The sequence below is a fragment of the Carassius gibelio genome, chromosome B14 (assembly GCF_023724105.1).
Source record: "Carassius gibelio isolate Cgi1373 ecotype wild population from Czech Republic chromosome B14, carGib1.2-hapl.c, whole genome shotgun sequence".
NCBI classification, from domain to species: Eukaryota; Metazoa; Chordata; class Actinopteri; order Cypriniformes; family Cyprinidae; genus Carassius; species Carassius gibelio.
The window spans coordinates 14,756,041-14,775,136 of record NC_068409.1 but is presented as its reverse complement, the minus strand read 5'-3'; the positions used below and the strand labels follow the sequence as shown (position 1 = coordinate 14,775,136).

The 19,096-nt window shown below is 35.8% G+C and overlaps 1 protein-coding gene across 3 annotated transcripts; it reads left to right on the top strand.

Annotated features, from left to right (window-relative positions):
• Positions 1-858: 858 nt before the first annotated feature.
• LOC127971829 (annexin A6) lies at positions 859-15,030 on the top strand. 3 transcript variants are annotated; one of them, XR_008156930.1, is made up of 26 exons: positions 859-1,049; positions 2,195-2,246; positions 4,375-4,459; positions 4,562-4,656; positions 4,748-4,861; positions 6,047-6,137; positions 6,234-6,313; positions 6,406-6,462; positions 6,838-6,931; positions 7,268-7,363; positions 7,453-7,511; positions 7,594-7,716; positions 8,001-8,059; positions 9,010-9,088; positions 9,420-9,501; positions 9,591-9,685; positions 9,801-9,914; positions 10,206-10,296; positions 11,444-11,523; positions 11,622-11,675; positions 11,789-11,882; positions 11,971-12,066; positions 12,783-12,841; positions 13,686-13,823; positions 13,944-14,115; positions 14,661-15,030. XR_008156930.1 is itself a non-coding variant. In XM_052575070.1 (25 exons), the coding sequence occupies exons 2-25, from the start codon at positions 2,238-2,240 to the stop codon at positions 14,718-14,720; spliced, it is 2,004 nt and encodes a 667-aa protein (XP_052431030.1). In that variant the 5' UTR covers positions 861-1,049; positions 2,195-2,237; the 3' UTR covers positions 14,721-15,030. The 3 variants fall into 3 exon arrangements, 2 of the variants coding, with proteins under 2 accessions (XP_052431030.1, XP_052431031.1); XM_052575070.1 differs by lacking the exon at positions 13,944-14,115 and having other exon boundaries at positions 861-1,049; XM_052575071.1 differs by lacking the exon at positions 13,944-14,115 and having other exon boundaries at positions 862-1,049; positions 13,686-13,808.
• The last annotated feature ends 4,066 nt before the right edge of the window (positions 15,031-19,096 follow it).

Below are 19,096 nucleotides of genomic sequence, written 5' to 3'. Positions count from 1 at the left end.
ACGTGGCGCGAGGGCGGGGACACGTGATCGGCTCGGAATGCATTTTCAATGTGCACATTGAGTTTTGCTACATTCATTGCGGGACACCGAATGAAAATGCAATCGTAAGTGTCTTGACTGTGAGTGTTAATGCAATTAAGAAAAATAGCATTTAAATGATCATTTTGCCACAGTTTTTGCTTTAACATGTTAGACATATCTAATCATTTCTGTAATACATTTTCATTTTAATTTTGCAATTTATAAAGCGTTAAAATTAATATTCATTTTACATATTAAAACTGGTGTAGTAAATGGCAAATGAAAATTATGTAATTTAATTTTCATTTTCATTTTGCACCAAACGTTGCACAAATGTATTGGAAAATGTAAATGTAAATACAGAAATGCATTGCCATTTTACATATTGCATTGTCATTTTGCATATTACATCCCAAATTGAATAATGCTACCCATATGCTTCCATACTAGTTGACTTTTTATCAGGCTATTTGTCCTAAAAGTAACAGTGTTGGGATACAAACAACTCCTGTTCCAGCAAAGTACTTTTATGTTTGTTTTTATAAAGAGGCAAAAATACAAGCTTATATAAGGAAAACTATGAGAAATGCATACCACAGATGATCATTTGATGACAACATGGTGGCTGCCAGCTACAGAAATTCATTTCGTGAAGAATAACGATGTTTAATTCCCATGTCAGTCAAAGTTATTTAAGAAAAATATATTTATTACATTTATTTGTGCAAACTTTGCTGAGTAGATCTTTAACCACACAAATAGCTTACTGTGCATTTGTTTCTCAAATTGTCATCTTGACTCATCACTGACAGTAATCCCTACGTCATTTATGAGCAGTGGCTATCACGACACGCCGTGGACATTACGTCATAGCTGCTTATCCTGAGCTGAACACTGCGTGCGGTTTGCGCCGCATACGTTGCGTCAGAGAGGAACAGCTGATCCGTGCACACACGTTTCTCCGCGAGACCACTGACGAGAGACAACGGACCACCGTCAACCGGAGCTCGAGACTCCCTGAGATTAAGGTAAAATGCTGCTTTTCCTGTTGTTATTATTTGTAACTATTATTAACGGATGTATTAGCAAATATTGGGTCACATACTGTAGCATATAAACGCGCGTTTCATAGGCAAATGGTGCAACTTTTAATAACTTTAGCGTTCACAGATGATTTCACTTACCAATAGTATCAGTTTTTCCTACTAAACTTTATATAGACACTCATTTTTATAAAATAAACACGTATAATATTGCAAAGGTCTTAAGATTATGATTGTAGTAAACGTTTTTTTATGTCATATCAGATTCATTCATTTTTTTTTTTAATTCATTATAATTTGTGGTATTGCTGCTTGGGTGGGGCTGTGAATGTCTTTCTCAGACCTTAGATGTATTTCTGACTCTGACCACACAGAGAGACATGCCTATTTTTGGACTGCACTGACACACATTTACAATTTTAAACAGTACAGAAAGTTGCCTATGATCTTCCATTTTCTATATTTTCTTTGTTTTGTTTTGTTTTTAAAAAGTCTGCAGAGTCAGAATGCACAATCAATAATGCTTACACAACATACAAGAAGAAACAAGAAATTCGATGAATTGTGCAGTAACTGCTTGCATCTTCCAGATGATTTCTGCACAAGTTTGCCATTATGAGACAGAATCAAATTTCCATTGGCCCACTGCAGACTGGACGTTCTTCCATCACAGAGAGTTCCCTGTTCTGTATTTGCCTGCTATGATGTAGTGAAAGAGAGCATAGTATAAGTTCACGAGGTGGAGCTAAAACAAGAGTATCCTGTGGAAAATGTGGTTTTGCCTTCAGCGTTTAAACCTATAGGAAGTCGTTTGAATTAGAGGAAAATTAGTTTTAGATCAAATGTGTTTTAAAAAAAAGTCATAAAGATTGAACGGTTTGGGATTCTTGTAGCATTAAACTTATGGAAACATTCATAATTGATTTGCTTCAGAAGCAATGTTTTTTAAACACTGTGAATAGGGTATAGATAATATATATAACATATTTACATTATAACTTAGTAGATATAACTCAGATTTGGAAAGTAATGAGCTGCTATTTTAAAAAGCACATTACATTTTGTCTTTAATCATACACAAGCTAAGGACAGACTGACATTCATTTGTTTCTTCTTTATTCTCTTTCCAGGTTCCAGACTATCATTCCACTGGCCACCAGTAACTGATCAAACATGGGCAAAGTAAGCCAAAACTTCTACTTGCAATATGCTGATGTAACGTTTGCATTTTGATCATGTAGTTAGAAAAATTGCCACAAAGAGATGACCTCTGCCTTCTTTCTCATGGTAACGAATCTCGTTTTTCATCTATTGTAGTTCAGAGAGTATAGGATATCACAGTTTTCTTTATGGAATCTCAGAGGTCAATGAGTTGCTCATTAAAAAATTAGATATGTTGCGAACACCACAATGCAACACGTCTTATTTTTCAAGCTATTATATCATTCTTGATATCTTACCTTTTTTGTTTTAATAGTAAGTAGCAAAAGGCATACTAATAATTCATTATGTATTATTGATGTTTGTAATTAAGCATCACTATTTGCTTTTGCTGTTATTAGGATTAGGGATTTGAATAAACCTCTTATCCTAAGTATTAAACCTTGCTTGGGCTACACTCATGAATAATACCTTAAATTATGTAGCTTATTGGGAGGTGAGCTATTACTTTTTAAGCTCAAAATGTACAAATGCAGAATGATAAAACAGGAGGAAAAAAAAATTCAAGGAGGCACCATGCTGGTGAACCATATAGCAATGGTTTCCACTTACCACACGGTGGGGAGTTTGCCACTGATGTGTAGCAATCACATTTTCTTTAGAAGTTTATAAGTTATTTTTCACCGTTTTCTTCTTTCTGTAGTTTAAATTCTATGTTTCCAAAATTGTCTTAGTGACATCTTAGATGTTTTTTGAAAGTAAGAAACTGCTTGCCACTACACTAATTGACATAAAGCATTTCTCATTATATTGTAGAAGTGTGCCTAGCCGGATGTTTGTTTGCCGAGGTCTGTGTTGCTAGGGGTCTGTTGCTGTAGACGTGGAACCCTACAGCTGCTGTGTTGAGTTATAGCTGCTGGACAGGCCTTGAGCATGTGCACAGAAGCATGATGGGGAGGACCCTGGCTCTGTGCCCTACTAAGACGTACCAGCAAGGCCAATATAATCGGGGATAATTGTAGGGAGACAGTGAGTGCAGAGAAAATGCACAGTCATGCAGCATTTATGTCCTGTCAGATGTGAGGTCTGCTGCTCTCTGAAGGAGAACGATACCTCTATAGATTCTGTAGGGTTGAAAGTGTAAGGTTACAGACATTTAAGTCACATACAGGCTTTCTGTTTCTCTTTGTCACACACAAACTGACTTTTGCTGCTGACCATAACACACAAATGCTGCACTGACAGGTGTCAGCTGTCCACTCTATAGTCCCGCCTGGGTTTGGACTAAAGGCCAGATGAGGGAGAGTCTGATTGTTGGTGTAAAATTACATATTGGAATTATATAAACACATGGAGCCTGTCCCACCCATGAGCAACTTAAAATACATTCTTGAGTTCAGTATAATGTACGAGACTGTAAAAGACATCTAAATGCACAACAAAAAAAAAAAGCATTTTGTTTTGTTTTCAGTCAAAACAAGATGAATTAACTTAAGAAGATAATGATTCCTGATTGTTTTATATATATATTTCTAAATACAATACTGTTCAAAAGTTTTTAAAGAAATGACTTCTTTTTTCAGCAGACGCAGTAAATGGTAACATTGTTACAAAATATTCCTATTTCAAATAGATGTGAACATTCTATTGATCATATAGCACAGTTTCCACAAAATCATTAAGCTGTTTCTAACATTAATAATAAGAAGAAATGTTTGTTGAGCCCCTAATTATGTATCAGAATGATTTCTGAAGGATCTTGTGGCACAGAAGACTGGAGTAGTGATGCTGAAAATTCGGCCTTGCCATTATAAGGATATTACAATTGTAAACAAATGTAAATGTATAATGTGTAATATTTCACAATATAACGTTTATACTAAAGGTTTTTATTTAAGCTTAAACCTCACTAAATGTATGCTTGAAGACAGAAACAAATATTTCGGGAAGAGCTTTTAATTCAAGTTATTTTCCCTGAGAATAAGTCGTAATATTTTGTGCAGTTTTGCTTCAAGGAATTTGATCTTGTAATATGGAGAGAAAACATTTTGAATGCTCATTATTTATTGGGTTTGACAATATTAATCTTGCAACAACTCTTGGAATTCACCGTTCAATAGAAACAAATACATTTCTTACATTGTTATAGGAATTCAGAGGTACAATTGCAGATCACCCTGACTTTGATGCAGGCAGTGATGCAGAGGCCCTGTATAATGCCATGAAAGGCTTTGGTGAGTGTCAGGACTCCTCATCTACAGATGTTGAATATGAAGCCAGTGGCTGCTGGGATATGTCCATATGATCACTTAAAAGTATTCTCTTTTGTGTCACAGGAAGTGACAAGGAGGCCATCTTAGACCTGATTGCGTCACGAAGCAATGCTCAGAGGCAGGAGATACGTGCTGCCTACAAATCACAGTTTGGGCAGGTACTATAAAAAATCTGCGGCAAGCTTTCAGTAAATGGATAATTGACTTATAGTACAAAATGCGCTTTATCAAAAGTATGTTATTTTGTAGGATTTAATTGATGATCTGAAATACGAGCTGACAGGGAAGTTTGAACGTCTGATTGTGGGTTTGATGAGACCTCCAGCCTATCATGATGCCAAAGAAATCAAGGATGCCATTAAGGTATGTAAGAATCTTGATGCTTTGAGAATTTGAGACATTCAGTTAAATGTGCTATGTCTGGCTGATGGGATTGTACTAACATGAACTATTAAATTGCATGGCTTGTATTTAGATAGATGTGTTATGCTGTATTATTTGATTCTATTCTTAATATTTTGTCCTTTTGGAATTATAAGGTTCTATCTGACATTTTAGTCAAAATTGAGTTATTCACCTATTCTTATTCTGTGACAACTTATTACATTATGTGATAGATTTATTAATGTTGAATACATTTTGGAACTTTTTATAAAAAAACAACAAAAAAAAACCCAATAAGGTTCTATCTACACAGTCGAAATGGAATGCAAAAAACTTTGAAGGTCAATACCTCAAACTACTCGGAATTCAGATAGAACCGTATAATTCCAAGGGGATGATTTTCTGACAATATAATAACAAAATGGCTATAGGATATGTGGTCTTTACTATATCTGTCAATCAGCTAAACAGAATAGTGACTTTATCTCTAAGCATCATTCATTAATAGATAAATTACAATATCAGCTATATTCTCTGTTATTTACTGCATGTTTTGTTTTGTGAATCTATTTTGCTGTTGCTATCATTAGGATTCGGTAAGTAATTTTCCTCAACTAATTAGATGGCAATAGTTAGGCCAGTCTTTCTTTAGTGGGTGTTAACCATTTCATGATCTGTATGGCTGTGAAAAATCTGAAAGGCTTCAGTAGTAGAAAACATAGAAGAAATGTCTGACTATTCCTTTGGAAAATAACTAGATGTAATATGTATATATCAGAGATATAGAACCTGGTTAATTTCAACTCTTAAGCGGGAGTTTAAACCTAAACCTTTACCGCAGATTTGCTTTCTGCAAATGCCTTGTTACAACAAAAGACTACATGGTTTGAAAAAATGTTTGCTATACTAACACTATCCTATATGATGCAATAATATTCTCACATTTGAACACATGTTCAATTTCAATACTTAAATATTTATACATTTTTTAATATATATACAATACTGTAATTTCTCTGTCATTTAATTAGCTGCACTCATATCCCTCTGAATAATTATATTAGCTGGCTATACATTTTCTTTTACAAATAGACAAATATAGATTAAAGAGACAGAATATGCAATTTGTTGCTCAGTAATTGACCTTCTTGCTCTGCTTTAAAGGGAGCAGGAACAGATGAAAAGTGCTTGATTGAAATTCTCGCTTCAAGAACCAATGAGCAGATGCAAAATCTGGTGGCAGCATACAAAGATGGTGAGCTTTTCTTTATTTATTTTTATTTTTTTACACAAGATAAGAAGAGATTCTTCTGAACTGAGGCAAAGCCTGACTCTGTGATTGTATTTACAGCATATGGCAGAGACCTTGAAGAGGATGTTATAGGGGACACATCTGGACATTTTAAGAAGATGCTGGTTGTTTTGCTTCAGGTGAGTCAGATCTTGTATATGTTGATTTTATGTTGTTTTTTTTTTTTTGGAAATCCAAAAGCTGTGTAATTGAATTGTGTTTTGTTTCTCAGGGGACCAGAGAGGAAGATGATGTTGTAAGTGAAGACCTCGTGGAGCAAGACGCTCAAGTGAGTGCGAATATTAGAATATTAGACTTAGAACTAGCTATAAATTACAATCAGATTCAAACAGACCACTGGAAAATGATACTATGCCCAAACAGTATTACATTGATTCTGATTGGTTGATTGTGACCTTCTGTGGTCAAATGTTATTTACAATGATAGTATAACTCTGTGCTCTCTTTCTTCCCACATAAAGAAAATAAAATGTAACTGTATATTCTATGCTTATTTACATATTTATTTGGCTCTTTAGTGTTTAAAGGCAACAGGAAAACTATGTAGCATACTAGAATACGTTACCATGCAACTTTGCAAGTGTGTGTTTGACCTCCTGACTTGCATCCTAAAAGAATGATTGTGTGTTATCTCACTGTGTAGGACCTGTACGACGCAGGAGAGGCACAGTGGGGCACAGACGAGGCCAAATTCATCATGCTGCTGGGAAACCGAAGTGTGACCCATTTGCAGTTGGGTATGAGATCCGCAGCCACACACTGGACACAGAGATTTCTGCTGACTAACACCCCTCCTCCACTACACAATCTCTCTTCTGTGTGTGTAGCACTCCTCACCGCACTGCCGATTAGATTTGACCATCAGGTTGCTGCTTTTAATACCCTGACACAAAACCACTGTGCAGTGATCGAAATTATGTGTGATTATGCAAGATGCACCACTGTGCAATTTTATGATTTTTAATGAATTTAGATTATTAATGGTTGAGATTCATTGCATTATTCGGATTAACCAGTGTAACATGGATAAATTGTGTATGACGTAACAGCAAATAAAAACCTGTGTTTTTCAGTATTTGATGAATACCAGAAAATTGCTGAGAAGTCCATTGAGGACAGTATTAAGAGTGAGCTCTCCGGAGACTTTGAAACACTGATGTTGGCTGTCGGTAAGCTTTGGTACCATGCAATCAATACCTGAAAGCTCACTTCTGCATTTTCTCTAAGATCTGCTTTTTTTTTTGTTTATCTCCCATAGTTCAGTGCATCAGGAGTAAGCCCATGTTCTACGCCAGACGCCTTTACAAATCCATGAAGGTAGTGTTACCTGTTAGAATGAATTGTAATGGAGTATATATGCTTATATCAATGCATTGTCATTTTTCCCATCTGTCTGCAGGGTCTGGGCACGGCTGATAACACTCTGATCCGAATAATGGTCTGCCGCTCTGAGATTGACATGCTGGACATCAGAGAGTGCTTCAGACTGCGCTATGAGAAATCTCTGTACAACATGATTCAGGTGCATATACACAAACACATCAGAATATGGACATTTCTGCATTCGCTCAGTACATTCATCTGTGTTACATTTATTATTATTTGAAATCATTTCCAATACAGTGAAGTTTTCTCCTTGGCCTTATAATTGCATTTGTCATTTGTTGTGTAGATACTTAGGAAATATGGTTTATTCATGTCGTACATTGATGGCTCATATTTTAAAAGTTACACACAGGGTGCATGTTGTGTGTGTCTGTAAATAAAATAGTAAATAATAAATTTTGCCATGCATTAACCCAACAGGATGACACATCCGGGGACTACAAGCGCACCCTGCTGAAACTGTGTGGAGGAGATGATGAGTAAGCTTTTTTAAGGGGCATGTTAAAAATCCTAGCTTTATATGCAGAGATAACTTTAAGTGAGTCATTCAAAGGCCGATTCTTCTCAAATACTTAAGTCATTATGTTTTTAACTACATTTAATGATTCCAGTGGTGCAGAAATCACAAACTTCGCTTGATCAGTTTTGCTATTTGCTATAACTATTAATAATCAGTAGAGGGAGATATTTGTCCATCATAGTGTTATAACATAAATGTTGTCCATAAAACAGTTTTAGATATATAGAAATAAGAAATTAGTTTCTATCTATACTTTCTATAAGTGTACTTTTAATGCATGGCACTTTTTAAAAGTATTTTTTAAATGTTTTTTTATGTTAGTCTTATGCTCACCAAGGCTACATTTATTTGATGAAAAACCCAGTAAAACTGTAATATTGTGAGATATTACTACAATTTGATTTTCTGTTTGAATTAATAGACATAAAGCTAAACTTTCAGCAGCCAATACTCCAGTCTACAATGTCATATGATAAGAAATCATTCTGCTGTGTTTATTTGGTACTCAAGAAACATTTCTTATTATCATCAATGTTAAAAACAGTTGTGCTGCTTAATATGTTTGTGAAAGTCATGATACATTTTTTTCAGGATTCTTTGGTTAATAGTAATAATTTGAAATAGAAATCTTTTGTAATTTTTTTTTTTTTTTTTTTTTTATAATCAATTTTAGGCATTATTGCTAAATGAAAATCTTTACTGTCCCCAAACTTTTGAATAGTAGTGTATTTATATAAAGTACCTCCATATTTACAGTACATACTGTATTATATTATTTGGATGTTTTTGCAGATTTCATTGAGCCAGGGCCAGAGATCAACAACTGAAGCTATTTTGTTTTTGTCAAGCCCTCAATCTAGAATTGTTATTCTGTCAGCACAAAAGGCTAAAGAGCTGTTTGTTTTTCAGTATTGCAGGGGAGTTTTTCCCAGAGGCTGCACAGATTGCCTACAAGATGTGGGAAATCAGTGCCATGACCAAAGTCCAGGTTGGAGACCCCCACGTTTTCTCTCAGCAGCATGCATTATATTACCCTTTGCACCGGCCAGGCTAGAGTTGATGTAGAGCAGAGTTTTTGTCTGCGCACAGATAGCATCCAAATGCCACTCAATTTGCTAATCAGAGTCTTGATTTGCTGCAGTTCTTGTTACACATTTCAGTGTCACACCAATCCCAAAGATCTCAGTGTGTCCTTATGTGTGCTTGTACTGCTGCGGTTGCTGTAAATCAGTTAACAAATATGCACTGATAGATCAATGTTATCAATGGGTGTATGTCTTTTTAATGTGTATCATTTTGTCATACTTATGCATCACTAGTTGAGAGGAACTGTGCGACCATATCAAAATTTTGACCCTGCGGGTGATGCTCAAGCTCTGAGAAAAGCAATGAAGGGATTTGGTATGTGAAAACACAGTATGTTATGGATAATAGCATGCATTAGCCCAAAAATGGCAAAATATAATATATGATTTCCTGTTCTTTTTCAGGAACTGATGAAGATACGATTATTGACATTGTGGCACACAGGAGCAATGCACAGAGACAGGAGATCAGACAGACTTTTAAATCTCTTTTGGGACGGGTACGACACTCCCCTGACTAGCTTTGTTCCCATTTGAACAGAGTATATTACTGTGGTTACTGTAAATGTGCATGCATTTGGTGTTTAACTGATTTATGCAGTTGCTTTCCATCAGGATCTCATGGCTGACCTAAAATCAGAACTGTCCAAAAACCTGGAAAGACTCATCCTGGGTCTCATGATGACTCCAGCAGAGTTTGATGCTAAGATGATGAAGAAAGCCATGGAGGTACAGAGAATAAAATTGTAATGGCATGATGGAACCAAACAAGATTCTTATTTGAGTCATCGAAAAGACTGTTTCATCATTTAGGCAGATCGACATGCTTTTGCTTTTTAACCTCTGTGTTCATTTGTTCACTGGGGGTCAGTGACCTTTCCAAATGAGAGCAGAGTTGATCTGTTTGTTTGCCAGTGTTGCTTTCATGTTGAGCTTCACTGGGTTAGTGAAAATGATGTCAAAAGCAGTGTTTTAGTGATATGTGTATATGTTTAAATATAATCATTTAATTTTTATTAGGGTGCAGGGACTGATGAACATGCATTGATTGAGATCCTGGTCACTAGGAGCAATCAGGAGATTCAGGAGATGTGTTCTGCCTATCAGGATGGTAAATAAAACCTTGCTGTAGATGTAATAATACATTGTCCAGCAGGCGGCGCCATTGATCTAGGCTAAAAAGATCAAAAGTCTTTGTAATTGGCTATTCACAGTTTTTCTCAGTTGCTTTGGTACATTTCTCGAATTATCCTTGAGATTGGAAAACAGTAAGTGCATTTCTCAAACAAAAAAAAAAAAAAAAAAAAAGAAGAAGAGCAAAACACAGTGGATTACCTGCAAAAGCCAATCTCTTGCTCAAAATCCTTAGTTCATCTCTCATTAATAAATATCTTTGTCAATGAACATGTCAGTGCCATCAGAATGACAAGTCCTTGTGTCATAGTTTACGGATAAGACAGTCAAATTGTTTAGTCATGTTGTCAATATAACAGTGTACTCTGGAGGGATGTTTTGATGTAAACTATGGCAGCATTTTAGATGACAGTTACTGTATTAAACAGTATGCCATATGTATGCCATATATCCATTTCAAAAGTACACATTTACACATTACTGTATGTGGGATATTGACTGAAAGAGACTGCATAGATTTCCCAGTTACACTTTTACTAGTGGTCTGACTAAATAAATAAATAAATAACTTTTACAATGTCATCGTGACATAGAAAAGGAAACAAATATGGGCACAAAGATGAAAATAAGTCATGAGTCATTTCAGAGAAATGGTTGATCAGTTATCATTATCTAATAATAATGTGTAAAAATAAAAATAAAAAATGTGTTTTGCAGTTTATGACAACTAGATTAAGCATCTTGCATTTAATGACTTATACAATGAACTAAAGACTAGATGTTTTGATGAGTAAGACTATTGCGCAGAAAACTATAAAATACATTTTGAGCGACATGACATTAGCAACTGATAATGTAGGATAAATGTGCATATTCAATTGAATAAATGTACAAAAGCAATCGCAGCTTGTTCAAAAGAATGAGAAACTGGTTTTATGATGTGTATAAATGACTAGATGATGTGGAGGTTGTACAAGTAGTTTTGAGAATTTCATTTCTGATTTGAGAAATGCACCAAAGTGACTGAGAGAAACTGTAATACAGTTTCAACAATTATTTATTTATGGACAAACTGTCCATCACTTTATGTCTATCCTATCCTACATTATCTTTCTTCTACATAGCCTATAAAATAAGTTTGGAGGACGCTCTCGCATCAGATACATCTGGGCATTTCAAACGGATTCTGATATCTTTGGCGCAGGTACATCTACACAGTTCTTGCATCCAAATACTGACTCACAGTTCATACTTAGTGCTTTATGAACTCATATTTTACTTCAATCTGATGGTGTTTGTCAGGGAGCCCGTGAGGAGGACCCAGCAGACATGGCCAGGGCCTTAGAAGATGCCCAGGTAAGTGTGAAATAAAAAAAAAAAAAAAAAAAACACAGCTGTCTTTTGTTAACCATGTATAAAGGTAATGCCAGAGTATTATTATAATATTACATTTTTTTGTCTAATTTGAGGAATTGGCAGATGCATGCAATGCAGACTCCGGTGACATGGAGGACAAGTTCATGAGTATTCTGTGCACGAGGAGTTTTCCTCACCTGAGGAAAGGTAATGTAAACTCATGTTTGCTTCTGGCACACATGCTAATACATGTCTTCATGGACGCTGCAGCCAACATTTGCTGTATCCCCTCCAGTGTTCCAGGAATTTGTGAGGTGCAGCAACAAAGATATCGAACAGATCATAAAGAAGGAGATGTCAGGAGATGTTAAAAATGCCATGTTTGCTATCGGTAAGACTTCTGTCAGGACAGTGACCAAGCATCAGGAAAATACTTTTTTATTTTATGACAAATTACTTAGATTTACTAATACAGGGGTCATATATATATATATATATATATATATATATATATATATATATATATATATATATATATAGTTTAGCTTTATTTCGATTAACAAAACAATTTTTATAGTTTTAGTTAACAATAAAAACTCTTAGTCAGGGTAGCACCATATTTAATTTAAGCTGTGAGTGACAGAAGTACAGTGCATTTAAAGGACTGTACTGTTGTTTAACAAAATAGCGATTGTTCAGATGACATCTTTCTGAAAAACTTTCAGTAGACATAGACACCATAAAATAGTTTTGAAAGTTGTGAATTGTGAAAATGACATGCTCTAGGACCTTTATACCGTGTTCCACTGTAAAGACTGAAAGTATGTCCTTTACTGTCTTGTTTTCATCCGCATTAAATTCAATATGGTGTCTAACCTGATTAAGGGTTATAACAAAGCTGCAGACATTGTATACATGCGAAAAGTACGTCTTAAAGTCTTGCAGATGATTAATTTATGACTCTGTTTTCTAATGTTATAAGGGGTGTATGATACGACTCCTTTAACAGTTACATCAGCAAGCAGTGACATTCATGATCACATGTTTTACATTCAAAAAATCATATGACTCCAGTCATCTAAAAAATAGCAATTACATGTTTTCCAGTGCGGAGTGTGAAGAATCAGCCATCTTACTTTGCTGACCGATTGTACAAAGCCATGAAGGTAAAAGTGCATTATGTAATACACTTCCCTCAACATCTGTCTCTGAGCATGAGGAACAAACTCAAACAGCTGATGTAGCCCAAGAACGTGACATCAGTCAACTCAAAGTGACTACAGAACAGGAAAAAACTCCTAACTCGGGTCTCTTTAATATCTAAAGTGTTTCAATGCTCCCAGTGAAAGTGTTGTTCTCACACAACAGTAATCACGCTCCAGTAGTCTGGAGTTTTGAAGACATGTTTTATAATATCATTTCATAGCACTTACTACTGGTAAACAATGAGTCCGCACACCAGAAAATGCTCCTTAGCAATTTTAATGATTGCTCACCACGTGTAACGTTTCGGGTCCAAGCCCTTCATCAGACATATGACATATGACATCATTGTTTACCTTTGCAACTACTTGTCTGCCCAGCACCCAGTTTTAAGGTTTAGGATGTGCGTGCTGTACCTTTGAATTCTATAGCTCTTACTACTCCCACTCTTACTATTTCACAAGTTAATGCTGAAATAAAACAGAACTGAGGACTCAGTTAAGTCTCTGAGTAAAACCATTACAGACACTGATTAAAAACATGCTTTACTGAGTAAGTCGCTCAATACAAAATGAAACATGTTTTATGGTCTAAGTTCTTGTGAGCTAAACACACTTGTGTAAAGCAACAGTCATGTAGAGCTCATCTGATGAGAGAGTATTTGTGCCAGGGATGGTTCTCAGGCTTGATTATGAGTCACAGGCCCTGTGATGAGCATCTGCACAATTGCTGATGCTTTACTTCATAACCATCACACAGATCAGCGGTCAGGCCAGAGTTTCCTAAGCACTGTGACTTTCCCTGCAGGGCCTGGGAACAGACAACAGGGCTCTGATCCGTATCATGGTGTCCCGCTCCGAGATTGACCTCTTCAACATCCGCAAAGAGTTCAAGGAGACCCATGACGCCTCTTTGCATGAATTCATCCAGGTAGAGACATTTGTTGTAAGTTGTGTGCTCCTTCTCTTACATACTGCATGCATTTGTGCATGTGTTACTGGTGCGATCAGACGTTAGTGAATTTAAAAGAGAGTTGTGTAGATATTGTGTTTTGTCTTACTGTAGGCGTTGCACATCCTCTTTTGGTTAAGTCGAGGGGAACAGAGTGTTTGACAGGTTCCTGCGGTGTACTCGCTCGACTCAGCTGTTTAGGAATTCCCCCTGCATGCTTGACTTCCTCTCAGTTCGCTGAATCTGATTGGTGGAGTGAATGGAGACAGGAAGTGTTCAATAACAGGTCTATTCTGGCTCTGTAGGCAAAACTCCCTTTAGAGATCAATAACAACACTAAATTATACATTTTATGTCTTATTTTTTGGGCTTATCATGCTATTATTTGGGCAATTATGCAAATGAACCAACAGACACAAACTAATGCTTCATTTAAATTCAAATCATATATATATAAAAATCTAAAATAAGAGCATGATTTATTTTTAGATGCTTGCAGATAAAGCATGCTGAGAACAAGTCTTTCTGTCTGTGCTTTTAAGGTGTGTGTCAAAATATTTCCTAATTAGATTTAATGTTTTGTAGAATTTTCATAACATTTTAATTTGCATTTGCAAACATTATTTCCATGGAAATGCACTTTAGACTATGAAGGAAGGAAAGTGATCTGTAATTACGTAATGCAGTGAATTTCATAATGGCTTAATATCATCATGCAACACAAAACTTCCACTGATATGATTATGATATACGCTCCCAAATTATGAGGGGTGTGTTTTGTATGCTTTATTTCAAAATGTTTCGTCTGACCAAATCATATTATTTTCTCAGGGTGACACATCAGGAGACTTTCGTAAAACCCTTTTGATTCTCTGTGGAGGTGAGGACTAGAACATTGTCCGTCGTCTGGGATGTGTCACACAGGATATTCATGCCAAGTAACCAGTGCACCCCGTTCCCATTCATTGTTTGTGAGTTTCTAGTAACATACAGTCTTTGTGCCCTCTGCTGCCATGTCTATGCCAAAGCTAATGACCTGCGCAGAAGCCATACCTTGTCCCATTTTCTAAAAATCTTGTGAAACACATTTTTTTTTACAGTTAAAAGCACTTTTTATAGTGTAACCGTACTACTAGTGCTTTATTTGTTAACCAACATCCTGTTTAAATTGATTACACCAGAAATAAAAGACGTGATCGTGTTTGAGTTTTTATTGTTGAGATGGACACCATTGTTTTTGTGTTTTAATACCAAAAGTTGCTTTAAATCTAGTACAGAATGTGGTGATATGCTTCTGAACACAGTACCAAAATTGCAGATAATACAAAAGATCTGCACACTTGTTATTCTCCTTTTATTTAAAAAAAAGTTTATTTTTTTTATCTTGCACCTGGCCAAGATGTGCTTACTTTGACTATTTTCATAAAAATGTAAACAAAAAAAATGACTGACTTCAAGTGTGGTCACGTATGCAAACTTTCATGGGCATTTCAGTAGGAATCCACATTAATATTTTGTAATGCATATTTTGCAACAGGTTTCGGTTGGTCACACAGATTACACTGTTCACAATAAACAATGGACCTTTTCAGCCGCACCTTTAGTATTTTCATGAATTGCATAGGCTTATTGATGTCATGCAAACTTAATTTATATGACATACTGTGGGCTAAATAGGAAAACTGACAAATTCGTTTTTAAAAGCCCATTCACTTCCATGGATGATAATTTTAGCGAGAAAGAATAATGTTTTAAAAATTGGTCTGATTTTAAAGGGATCAAATAAAAAAACATTGTTTTGTGTATTTGGTGTAATGCAATGTGTGAATGGTTTTAAAGGGTTAGTTCACCCAATAATCAAAATCATGTCATTAATGACTCACCCTCATGTCGTTCCAAACCCATAAGACCTCCGTTAATGCATATTGGAGACACAAATCATTTCAAATGATTCAGTTCGATTTGGTGAACTGGTTCAAAAAGATCCGGTTACATCGAGTGATTAGTTCGTGAACCGGATATCACTAAACTGCAGCGAACGCGCTCACAACAGACAAGGAAGAGAAGACAATACTGAATAAAGTCATAGGTTTTGCTATTTTTGGACCAAAATTTATTTTCAATGCTTCAAAATATTCTAACGGACCCTCTGATGTCACACGGACTTCTTTGATGATGTTTTTCTTACCCTTCTGGACATGGACAGTATACCGCACATACCATTTCAATGGAGGGACTGAGAGCTCTCGGACTAAATCTAAAATATCTTAAACTGTGTTCCGAAGATGAACGGAGGTCTTACAGGTTTGGAACGACATGAGGGTGAGTTATTAATGACGTGATTTTGATTATTGGGCGAACTAACCCTTTAAGGTTTAAAAAACACATTATTTTCCACATAATGTACATTATTGTTTCTCCTCTATGCCTAGCATATGCCTAGAAATGCATTGTTTTTTTACAAAGCTCATCAGTCTGAATAGCGAGATGTGCTCTGATTGGCCAGCTATCCAGTTAGTTGTGGTTGGCTTAATGCCTCAAGTATGTGACAGAAATGTTACGCCCCTCACCATACTGTGATGCTGTCTCCCGGCACGACAAGACAAAGACAATAAAACCCATTCCAAACAAGGCATTTGTTGCATCCAGTGGGGACATAATTACTGATTATAATGACTTATACTGTGTTTTTACGCGTTTTGTATCGCGCTACATAAACATAAAACCATGTCTGCATTTGTGAGAAGGGGAAACAACAAACAACAAGTGCTACACTACACTGCTCAAAGCTCGCATTTGAATCATCAGTGGCAAATTCTTTAAATATGTAAACGAACTTACAGGCTGTGAGTCCGATGCCCAGACTGCCCTTGCAAAGTTTGAACTGCCCGACTTTATAGAAACAGCCTTTGTGCATAGAAGCATTGTAGGCTTCTGGTTCAGGAAACAGTCCTCGTTGTGCGTAAAATGCGCTGCACATTTTTGAATATTTGGGTTGAACTTATCTGAAACAGTGTTATAAATACAACTTAACCACTGATATCTAGTTGTGTCCTCTTTTGGAAGGCCAAACAAAGTAGTTTCGCTTTCACAACAAAACACACAGTGACTCCACGACATGATTTTATTTTACAAAAAAAGTTACGCCTTCTTTTTTTGTGTGAAAATTTGGGCAGTGTTATGCAAATCATCCCACATCATGATATAGACATGTGGGTCGTGTTAGAATGAGCCATTTTAGGTTGGAGTGGTTGACTCTTTAACTTTTATGAAGAATATCTCTTTGGATTTGAGACTTAGTCTTTGCAACTTTACAGATCTTCTTTATGCACCAAGAGCTTGTAACACTCCATAGAGAAAGGAAAATTTAAAACTGCATCATATGACCCCTTTAAAAGGATAGACTTGGGTCCACACCACAACTATAATGATAAAAGCACAGAAGGAAAGATAAGATTGCTCACTTTCAGAATAATTTTTTTTTTTCCAGCTGATGAATGCTTAAAAACACTGACAGCCAATCACAATCAATCATGCTTTCTTGAGAATTTAAAACAACAGGCGACAAAACTGCAGCATGTTCTTATAATAAACATAGTGGACACTATCATAGTTGTTGTTATAATTATTATGGGAATAGGCATTTAATGATGTTTTCATGATCTCAGCAGCCAATAATTCACAAATTGGTGTTTATGCTCACCTATATAAAATCATATTTTTATGTAATGGGTCATATATATTTTTAGTCTGTGTAGTTTTTTTTTTTATTACAGGTGTCAATTTAATTTCCTAGCGACAACAGAAGGCACAGGACAAACACTTCCTACTTTTTTAAAGTTAAGCATATTTATTTTGCTTTTTTATATCTTTGCATGATTATTATATAACTAGTTGCATTTAATGATTAGCATTTTCACATGATTTTCGTTACCCTTTGATCCATTTTTCAGTCACAAAAAATCAAATACCACTGGCCTTAAACATCCAGTATTTATTTCAGCAGAGGATGTTTCTCACGTCCTTATTTTCATTAGTGGTCTGAATAGCTGATTCACCCAGATCAGTCATTAACTTTATTTACATGACAGATGCCACATAAGGAAATTCCCTCCTGTTGTAATCTATGCAACTCTGTTCTGAATAGGAAATATCTGGTTATAAACTGCAGATGGTAAATGTGATCTTTGATGCTCGGTAGATTTCATTTAATTTTCTAAAGATAAATCATGCAGTATGATGTTGATAAAAATAAAAGCATAAGGACTTAAAAAAATGGAAAGTAAAAAAACATAGGACTTGATACATATATAAGTGCCTGCCCTGAATACGTTGCTTTTGTTGGATTTCTTGATGCACATCACACCTTAATTACATATCATGTGCCATTTCGAAGTTTTTTTTTTAAAATTGTATTTCAACACATTTTCTGTTCTCTTGGGCTTCGCACCAGTTTCAAGAGAGGTTTCCCAGATAGCAGACAGCAACAGTATTGTTATCTGCTGATTTCAGGGTGTGAGTAGTAGCATTAATGGATCTTTTTCCGTGCAACAGCCTTCCGATCTCAAAAACCAACCTTTAAACCATTAATTCATTATACTCTTTTCTGCAGCTATGTGTGCATACACGCATCTGTTTGTGTGTGTGTGCAGACGTGTCTTTGTGTGAGCGCAGCTGTTGTCAGGCCATCTTTAGTTAAAAGAGGAAAGAAGAAAAAAACTTGTGGGGCTAGGAAATCCCCTGCAAGTAGACCAACATCCCATCCACCATCGATGATGTCTGCAATAGCAATAACATTGTTAAATTCAGAACAAAACATCAAATACATTTTCATAATGATATTTTCGACTGTGTGTGAACAGTTGCACATGCAAAAGCAAGACAAAACTGAACTATCTGGGGCGTTGTGAGATGTTTAATGTCAGAGGTAACAAGAGGTTACTATGCAGACAAAACTTAAACAACATGAGTGCATTTCTAAGTGTACTTTTTGTTGCGTTTGCAAATCTGCATGCAGCTTTGCATTTAAGAAATGTAAGGCTTTTTATCAGTGCACATTTTGTGCATGTAACCGTGATGACTTTTTGTGGTTTAAAAACGTTTTAAAGACAACCCAAATGCAATTATACTCGTTTTATGAACTTTCTTCTTCATTGAGCTTTATTTATGGGACAGTTTTGAGGCAAATGCATGCAGTATGATGATCATGATGATGTATTTCAATTCTCTAACTCAGTATAAGGCATTAAACTGCTGATTTATGAAGT

What these genes read in the sequence shown, in the direction of transcription:
- LOC127971829 (XM_052575070.1), top strand. An exon ending in GTGCCATGACCAAAGTCCAG is followed by an intron (nt 9,089 to 9,419) that starts GTTGGAGACCCC and finishes ATGCATCACTAG; the next exon opens with TTGAGAGGAACTGTGCGACC. An exon ending in TCCAGGTAGAGACATTTGTT is followed by an intron (nt 13,824 to 14,660) that starts GTAAGTTGTGTG and finishes TTATTTTCTCAG; the next exon opens with GGTGACACATCAGGAGACTT.